We start from the raw sequence: 9,652 nt of genomic DNA on the forward strand, positions 1-9,652 counted from the left end.
CCTGAGCTACTGGTTCTTTCAGTAGTATTTGTGGGGAGGACAGCTAGTTTTCTCTTAGCTTTACAAGAATACAATGACTTGGCCTTTTAAGTGAAGAGGGGAAATGTTGTGTTATTTTCATGGCTCCATCTAATTTTAATTTTTTAAAAGTAGAAGTCTTCAGCAGTGGGAACCTACTGTAATGGAGCTTCTTGCATCTGGAGTGCGATAAAGCAGCAGAGGTGGCTGCTTGCTCCCTGTAGTGGGTGGGTTATTGGTAGAGGCAAACCTTGCAGCATGGCCTGTTTAAAAGGGAATGTCTTGGAACATTCCCCACCTGTGTTACGAGACAGATGCTGTGTGGCCTGTGAGGACTTGCTGCTTGCTGTGTGTCCAGGCCCAGTGCCAGGAAAGCACCAGCTTTGCTTTGTTGGTTTGGTTTTTTTGAAGTGCTGTGGGAGCTCTCTTTGCTCTGACAGCTTCTCATGCCATGTCAGACTGTACCTAACTGGGGAGCATGTGCACTGAGGAATAACTGCTGCTTGGGGAGAACTGATTTGGTGGTGGGGACATCATGTGTTGAAGGGGTCTTTGTTGTGGTGACTGCAGTAAATCCACTTGGAACTAACTTTAAAAGGTTCTGCCTGGAAAATGCCTCCAGTGTACTTTACCTGCTCTGATAGCAAATCCCAGCCCAGGTGTAGTGAAAGGGATAGGCAGACCACTAAGAGCAGCATGGCTTTTGGCTTTCTGAGCCAGCGCTTAGTTTGCAGAGCTGGTGGTTAAGGAGAAACAGTTTCCCCGTAAATGGAGCGAGTACCTTTTGCTCCAGCGTCATTGGTAGTGGCTGGGATGTGTAGTAGGCACATGCTAAAATGTGCCCTGGGGTCTTGCTCCCCGTCCCTTTTCTAGCTAGCTTTCCTTCCCATGGAAAGCAGGGCGGGGAAGGCAGGAGGTCAAGAACTGAGCCTGTGCTGACATGGAGCTGGGATGCTTACCCAGGCGCGAGAGTCAAGAAGTGCTCCTGGGTCCTGCAGTGCAGACATGGCCATTGAGGGCTGGGCGGGAACTCCACCCTGCTGTTTTTGGAGCTGCTTTTCAGGTATGTCTGCCCAACAGCCTGGAGGTAGACTGCAGCCCACTTAAAATCACTCCTACTCAACTTTCGACAGTTTGGCAGGGACAAACACCATCACACCAGTGATGAGGTAGTTCTAGTGACCCAGGATTCAGCTGCCAACTAATTATCATGGGGCTTGGGCAGGTTCACACAGCCTGTCCTGCAGCCTGTTTTGCCACATATATAGGACTTTTATTAGCCAAGTCAGCTGCATTCACACCTCTGGGTTGTGTTGTTGTAGACGTGCCCTTAGAGTAGAATTGTGCAGTAAATGAGATTGTCATGAGTCCTGCTGGTTATTGCTTAATATTCCAGCTGTCGTAACTATAATTTTTTTCTTTAAAATAAGGGAGTGCATTCTAGGTGGATCTGCTCTTCTGAGGCAATGCAGGATAAAGCTATGGCCTATCTAGCACTTTCCCATCCTGAATTATAATTTACTTTTGGTTTGTTAGTGAATTGCCCCAGTTTTTCTTTCAGTATCTTAACACTGATAAGTAACACCAGGTTCTGTTTGTTTTCACAGGTTACAGCTGGGAGGAAAAGATGTTTGGCTTTCACAAACCGAAGATGTATCGGAGTATAGAGGGCTGCTGTATTTGCAGAGCTAAGTCTTCCAGTTCTCGTTTCACTGACAGCAAACGTTATGAAAAGGATTTCCAGAATTGTTTTGGGTAAGATTCTTTCTTTAGTCAACATTTTGGTAGGTCATGGTGTTGATCTCCAAGCCAGGAACCTGATGTGCTGTCCCTCTTGCTCTGAAAGATTAGGTAAGCAGAGATGGGTGCTAGGGGAAGGTGGGGTTCTGCTTCCTCACAACTGGCCAGGTGAGGAGGGGCTGGATCCTCTGCTGCTGCGTGTGGTACTATTTGGTTGTCAATCCGCTATTGCTGCCAGTGGAGGGCTGCAGTAGTTTGTAATACTGAAGGGTCAGGCTTGTGCCTTTCTCACCTCACAGCATGTGCAGGGATTTAGACCCCTCTCAGATTATGTGTTTTCCCTTGTTCCTTAGAGGTGTAAATTCCCTCACAAGGTGGTAAACAGCACGGGTTCACAGAGGCTTTCTCTGGCTCTGAAGATTCAAGAACGTTAGACAAAACTCGATGAGTGAATATTTAGCAGTTTCAGCAGGGTGTATGTGGAGTACTCTGTTTCAGGTATTGCTGCCTCTGTTCAAATAGGACACATTGTCGTGTTACTAAAACTTCTAACTGGAAACCCATTCTGATGGAGAGAACTTTCATCCATTGTATCAACAATACATACATATCAGTATGGCTACTCTTGTCTCCAGTGTTTAACTTCGTATGTGTGAATCTTTGCAATCTCTAGAAATATGTCCCTCTCCCCCTGCCTTTTTCTGGAAACGCTCCTTTCACGTACAGCTTTGTATATAGTGCTTTGTATTTACCATGGATTTTTGTACCTAAATCTGGTGCTTACCATCTTCCTAATCATATTTCTTGGCTACTCTGCTCTGTGGCAGTGGAAGGACTGTGTGAAGACCCACTGCTCTTGTTGTTGTTGTTGATAACTACATTAAAGAAGCTTGCAGAATTCCAGGGCCTTTGGTCCTGTGCTATCTGAAACATGTTTGCCAAGGTAAAAATGCAGCCTTAACACTGAGCAAATAATGGCTTGTCTGAGGCTGCCTCATTCATCTATAAATGCTTCAAAGTCTTTCCATGTAAAAAGCAGAAAAGTTCTACGTTGTATCCCCTTTATATTTCTTCTGCTGGATTAGCAGCAGAGGTGATTTCTGAAGAAAGCTCATTAAAGGGAGCGAGTATTGCTGTCATTCCAGTGACTGCAGTTTCTGAAATTTTATCTTATGCTTATGCGGGAGTGTGTGAGGTGGTATTTGTTACTCAGCCTTGAACTTCTCTGAGAAGGTTAAGAGCTGAATAAGCTTTTGTCGGATCTCTGAGGTCTGTTCCCAAATGTACATTCAAGGAATATGATTATTCCTTCTCCAGTCAAGTCAACCAACCCACTGGAGAACTGTGTGGTGGAGTTTGTTTTTTGGTTGGGTGGGGGGTTTTTTCGAGGGTGGATTTTGGTGGCTTTTTTTGGAGGTAGGGTTTTTTCTCTTTGTGGTGGTAGGGTTTTGGGGTTTTTTTGGGGGGGTTGTTTTTTTTTTTTTTCAAAAAAAAAAAAAAACCCCAAACTGAAGGTGTGTGACTGTTTTTAGTGCCCCTCTGGAGGCAGTTTACAACGTCTTTCATTTCTGTATGGAAGAATGCTTTCTGAAAGCGAGACCTGCTCTTTAAGAGGCAGTGTTTGAGCACCCCAGATGAGTCGCAGTGCCTGAAAAACAGAACTTGAGAACCCTTCTTTTCTATCAACTTTTATGCTTCTTGCTGTTATCAAGTGTGTGAGGGGTGCTTTTATTAAGTTTGTCAAGTGACTTTTGCTTTTGTTTTTACCAGGCTCCATGAGGCCCGTTCAGGAGATATTTGCAATGCCTGTGTCCTTTTGGTGAAAAGATGGAAAAAACTGCCAGCAGGATCCAAAAAAAACTGGAATCACGTTAGTCATTTATTTCTCCTCCACCCCAGAATTAACTTGTCTCTGCTTCAGTCTATCCTGCTAGAGAGGGGAGGTGCTGTGCTGGCAAGGATTTGGGATTTGCTATTTGCCCCACACCTTCCTTTCCCACCCTCAGCATCTTTAAATCCTTCCTGGAGTATTTCCTGTTACGTGACTCTTACCTGGCTTTGTTTGGCTTATGTGCAAATGGTGATTATGCAAGCCTGGGATGGAGTCACAGCCTAACTTACCTTATAATTCCTTGTTTTCACAAGCTCATAACCTTGTGCAAGTATCTCTTATGACACTCAAATGTCAAATTTGGCCTTTATCCAAAATTGGTCGTCTTTTTTTATACAGTTTGAGCAAGCAACACATAAATTGTTGTCGTTTAATCAGATAATTACAGTGACTAATATCTCACAGCTATTCCCGCTCATATATTGTGTTTTGATCCATCTAATTCAGTTTGGGCCTAGGGCTGGGAAGATGATTAGGATTCTTTGTGTATGTTACAATCTTTATTCAGGAAGCCTTGATGGTAATGGGAGGAAGAACTGTGGTTATTACTACTGCTAGCTTTATTCAGAAGTTAAATTGAGGATTTTTTTTTTTCCCCCCCAAAACTCCAGGGCAAATGCTTGGCAGACTTCTTAACGGAACCTGTACGGGTTAAAACAACTGTTGTCTACTAAAGTGAATTTGTCAACAATAGGAAGAAGGCAAAAGTTGAAATGAATGAAATTGTTAAACTAGTTTGCATTTTCCTACAGACTCAGACTCTTGCAAACCAGGCTTAAATGAAATGTAAGAGTGTTGCACGGAACTGCCTTGGTTTTAACTAAATGGTTTCGAACACCTTCAGCTACATCAGTACGGGTATCTTGACTAGGGCTGCATCTGGGCATGATGCAGAGGTATTATGCAAGTATTTTCTGTGTTCTAGGTGGTAGATGCCAGGGCTGGACCCAGTCTTAAAACAACATTGAAGCCAAAGAAAATGAAAACTCTGTCTGGAAGCAGAATAAAGAGCAATCAAATCAGCAAACTGCAAAAGGAATTCAAGCGGCACAGTAAGTGGATCCAAAGAGATTTTGGCAGTGAAATTCAGCTTCCCCTAATGTAGCCTACTGGTAACTGACCAAGCTTAACCACCATCTAGATTCAACTGTGTGCTCACACATTTGGGTGCTCCCTGTTTCCATAACCTCTCATCCTCTGAGGACTTGGGGAGGGGGTGAAATGAGGAGGAGGAGCTTGTGTGCAGGGTGAGCTGTGAGACAGAGGTGGGGAAGCAGTGAGGAGGAGCGGGGAGCCTGGCTTGAAGGTGTAGTCAGTTGTAGTTTATGTTCCATGCTTAAATGACATGTCTTGAGAAAAAACTTCTTGGGCAAGACCAGACCCTCGTTGGAACTGAAGCTGGAAGAGGTTTCCCCCTGCTCTCAGTGATGCACTATGGCCTTTTTCAGCAATCCTTTCCCAAGAAGCACTGTTCCATTGATACCACTATCAGTCTTTTTCTTCCATACATGCTTTCAACCCAGGCTTTCTGTTTAGCCTATGTCCCCCTGCCACCCTCACCCCCCTCTTCCTTAAAAATTCCTACCATGTTTCCTTGATACAGTTTTCTTTCACCTTCCTCTGCTGGTCTCAGTGATTTCTTCACTTTGAATCTAAATTTATTTGAAGACTCTTAGCTTTCCACAAAGCCATCTGCCAATTATGTTCTAAAGATACGTTGGTACTTCAGGTTTTTCCTCTAAAGCAAACCTTCTAGCTTCTTAACTGTTGCTAACTTGGTCTTCTCTCTCTTTCAATTATCCTACCTGGCCTGAAGGAAAAGCTCGCCAAAGAATCTTTAAAGGCCCTATTCCAAAGGGCTTGTATCTCTTAAATCAGCTTGCTATAGGTAATCTAATTATGTTAATGTACGTGCTGGAGATAGCAGAGGGTCTACTAGCCTACGTTTTAGTTAAGGTGTGCATCTGCACTGAGTCCATACCTCATAGTCTCGATCCAGCAAAAGCTCAATACTACCTAACCCATTGCACTAATGAGAAGAGCTTTGCAAGATTTCAGCTGAGTGGGTAAGAAAGGAGATTAACAGCAAGAGAGAAAGTACTAGGTCTGAAGTACAGATCCCCATCGTTTTCAAGGGTCCGCCAGTGATTCCAGAGTGGGACTGGGATCTTATTCAAAGCATGGCCCCCACAGGCGATGTTTTGAGAGTCAGGAACTGAAACCTGATCCTGAACCTCTTACCAGTCCCTCATGTACAAGGACCCTGCCAGTTCTTCTAGTCCATCTCCCAAGTGCTGACAGAGAGTCTCCCTATAGAAATATGAAGTGGCAAGTGAAAAATGGGTTGTCATTGTTAGGTTTTTCTTGTTAATTAAAAAATCCTCTTTCTCTCTGTTCCCAATCCACACGTGATCTTTTACAAGTCAAGAGAAGAGTAAGTTGTTGGATGCATATCCTGATTCTTGCATTTATTCTTTCCCCTATAGATTCTGATGCCCACAGCACCACTTCGAGTGCCTCCCCAGCTCAGTCACCCTGTTACAGTAACCAGTCTGACGATGGCTCTGACACAGAGATGAGCGCTGGGTCCAGCAGAACACCAGTTTTCTCCTTTTTAGATCTCACATATTGGAAAAGGTAAAAAGCAATAAAACATGCACAGTTTAAGTCACAGAGTATTATACAGTATCTGCCTACCTTTGGAAAGAAATGCCTTGCGTTTAGGACATTTTCCCTTATCTCCCTCCAGGTCCCTGAATACTAATGCAGCTGCTGGAAAATATTTTTACATTTTTGGGAGTAATAGATACTATTCCTGACTGTCATGATCTTATCTTAAAACTGTGCTCTGTAGACACGATGTGTTACCAAGTACAACAGTGCTCTCAGCTTGCCAGCAAAACACATAGTTTGATTTGGTAGTTGTTTAAAAAAATCTGGAGTGGGAGGAAAACCACAAGATTTTCTGGGAGCTGACAAACTTGTTATCTTTTATTGCCTGTTGTGACACAGTAATCCCTTGTTTAGCTAATTCCTCTGTTGAAATTGTTGTGGCTTTGCTGCCTCCTCTCAAATAGTATTTGCCAGTGCCTTGTAGTGAAGGTCAGTTCAGCCCAGATAGTTGTGTACATGAAACTTCTATGGGAAGCAAAATGGGAGACTTAGTTTTGTACAGATTTGGGGGGTTTTGTTGTTTTGGTTTGGTTTTTTTCCCCAAAGTGGTGGTGTGGATTTAGACACAGACTTGTTTTCTCTTTCTGAGCCACCTTTTCCCTCCTGTCTTCTGAGCTGGAGGTTCAGAGAAGTAGTGTCTTGGGTCAAACTGATTTCTTGTATTTCTGTAAATTCTGTATATTCAAAACACACAGTCTGTGTCTCTGCTTGCCATTTCTTCCAGACAAAAGGTCTGCTGTGGAATTATTTACAAAGGGCGTTTTGGGGAAGTCCTCATAGACACTCATCTCTTCAAACCTTGCTGTAGCAATAAAAAGTCTACCACTGAAAAGCCAGAACAAGAAGGACCGCAATCTCCAGCAATCTCCACCCAAGAAGAGTGGTGACTTCCTTGGATAGCTGCAGAAGGTTATACAGGTCCTCTTATTCTCTGGAAAAATACTAGAAAAGTGACTGTTCACTTGGGACACCTGCTATGCTGCCAAAAGACTATTTCCTAGAACTGTTTTGGGTTTTACTGCTACAATTCCACAAACTCAGAAGCCAGTTTGTATCCTTTCAGAAAGACTGTACATAATATTTAAGAAGCTATGGAACACTTAGCAAAGCTGAATGCTGCTGCAAGGTTGTCTAATCTTCCCCTCCACTCACTTCACAAGTGAATATGAGGATGGGGTTTTGTATATTATATGTAGTTCATGTTTCTGTATTGAAAGAAGCAATGGTTCTAAGGCTTTTTTTTTAAGTTGGTTGGTAACCTCCCTTAAATGCCCAAGAAAATATTTCATTCTTAGACATGTATGAGTCAGTAAGACGAACTAATACATAGAAATGTTTTAAGTCACCTCTCTAGTTATAGAAATATATATATATTTTTTTTTAAGGTGTGGAGATCTCACCCTATACTACTGACATAACAAAGACAAATATTTCATCCCTCTTATGTGACATAGACTGGTAAACTGCAGGCACCTCTACTACAAGTGGTGGTTATCTGACAAGGCCCCCAACATAAAGTGCCCTTCAGAAGGGGTGGGAGAACTCTCCTCCTTCGCTAAGGAGAAAGATTTACCTAAGAATTTAACATTGGGAAATGGGAGGCTACTTTGTTTTAACCCAGCAGCAGACAGCCTGGCTGGCATATGGTGATTAGAGATGGACCAAGGAAACTTGCTGATGCCCGGGTTGGGTGTAGGTGATGGCCAAACTGAGTAACTGCTGTCTGTTGGCCACTGCAGTTGAAATGTGACTACACACCAGACTTCCTGCTGGTGTTGGACCCAACATAAAGTAAATCGGGCTGTGGTCCAGGGAGATAATCTGATTGCAGCCTGGGGTGTGGATTCACGATTGCTGTTTTGGAACCCTTCGCTGCAGTGCTTCTCAGTGTTTAGGTTCTGGGTTTTTTTTGTTTCTTTGTTCAAACAACCACCAGATCAATGCTTTTTGTGAATATTGAATATGAAAAGTTGTGTTTAAGAATGGTGCTGTACTGAATTGAGGCAGCTCTCTTTGCATACACGATCAAAAGGTAGCATTTCTTACATGGATTTCCTGACAAACTCGTGTGCAAACCATTGTGACACCCCTTCAAACTCTGCTTTGCCTGTAGGGTTGGAAGCAGCTTCCTGGAAGAGTGTGCTGCAGTTTTAGCTCCCAATTGCTTCATGTTCCTTTTATGAAGGTTTAATTTGTGTAAGTTGGGAATTTGCTTTTTTTTGTTTGCTTCTGTTTTGGGGGGGAGGGGGTGTGTATTTTCTTACTATTACTTTTTTGGGGGGGTATTCTAAGGTGGATGCTACAAGCTTTCCTTTTTGTGAGAGTCATTGGCATAATGCTGTGGTGGGCAGGGCTCAGGACTGGACTGGCATGCAATTTCACTTCCTGAACTGGGAATGTTTAGCAGATGAAAAGATAGGCAGGGAAAGATATGCAGATTTTAAGAGGAGCCTCTACCCTGAAAGTTCTGGGGTCTTTTTTTGCTTTTTTGTTTCCTCTCCTTGCATTGGGCAAGCCAGCCTCTGGAGAGAAAGAACATCAGGGGAAACAGGGCTCTAACTTACCACAGCCTTACAGCTTTCATTGGTCTTACTTTGCTTTTCCTAAACTCTCTGAGATTCTGAAGGGGAGGACAAAGCTGCCTCCCCTGCTTTCATCTGCAGCCAAACAGAATCATAAAATCATGGATTTGAGGATGGGAAAGACCTTTAAGATCGAGTGCAACTGTAGATATAATGGGTGCTTGCTTTTGTAATGGCTTAACTAGGTTGGTCATGCTAGTAAGGGCTTGAGCAAGAGTCCTAGCTGGTTTTGCAGACACCTGCTTTCATCTGAATTTGTGTTTTCAGCATCAGTAACTGTGTACACTTAAGGCTGCAGTATTGGTGGTAGGATGTGCTCTGATATGGATCATCTCTTCTGTATTTATTTATTTATTGCTAGATTTCAACTGCCAACTGCTTCTTCTACTCCCTCCCACCTCTTCCATTCCTGGTAGTAATGCAAAATGAACTGTATGTAGTCATGCACTTTGTATTAATGTATTAGAAATCTATGGAATCTGTTTTGTACTTTTATACTGTTCAGACACTTGTAATCCAAACTTTTTTTTACTAGGGTAATGAATAAATTTAGACTTATTTAGAAAATAAACAACTTCTCCTCTGTTTATTTCAGCTCTGTTCCATTAATTAGTGTTTGAACCAGCCCAGGTAACCCATGTTTCTATTTGCACAAGACTTGAAGGTTTTTTTTCTTTTTGAGGGGTGAGAGAATTCTCTTGCTATTTCATTAGGCAAGAGCAGAGCAAGGGAAGGAAGATGGTGTTTT

General features: G+C 42.9%; 1 protein-coding gene across 1 annotated transcript; it reads left to right on the forward strand.

Moving 5' to 3' along the window:
- Window positions 1-1,645: 1,645 nt before the first annotated feature.
- FAM60A (family with sequence similarity 60, member A) lies at window positions 1,646-7,827 on the forward strand. The gene is made up of 5 exons (XM_010142621.1): window positions 1,646-1,773; window positions 3,529-3,628; window positions 4,575-4,701; window positions 6,136-6,286; window positions 7,047-7,827. The coding sequence occupies exons 1-5, from the start codon at window positions 1,646-1,648 to the stop codon at window positions 7,207-7,209; spliced, it is 669 nt and encodes a 222-aa protein (XP_010140923.1). The 3' UTR covers window positions 7,210-7,827.
- The last annotated feature ends 1,825 nt before the right edge of the window (window positions 7,828-9,652 follow it).

The sequence above is a fragment of the Buceros rhinoceros genome, unplaced genomic scaffold (assembly GCF_000710305.1).
Source record: "Buceros rhinoceros silvestris isolate BGI_N320 unplaced genomic scaffold, ASM71030v1 scaffold44058, whole genome shotgun sequence".
Lineage (NCBI taxonomy): Eukaryota > Metazoa > Chordata > Aves > Bucerotiformes > Bucerotidae > Buceros > Buceros rhinoceros.

Coding starts and splice junctions, on each gene's coding strand:
- FAM60A (XM_010142621.1), top strand. CDS start 1,646: ATGTTTGGCTTTCACAAACCGAAGATGTATCGGAGTATAGAGGGCTGC. Junction 4,702..6,135: donor AAAGGAATTCAAGCGGCACA/GTAAGTGGATCC, acceptor TTTCCCCTATAG/ATTCTGATGCCCACAGCACC. Junction 6,287..7,046: donor GATCTCACATATTGGAAAAG/GTAAAAAGCAAT, acceptor CATTTCTTCCAG/ACAAAAGGTCTGCTGTGGAA.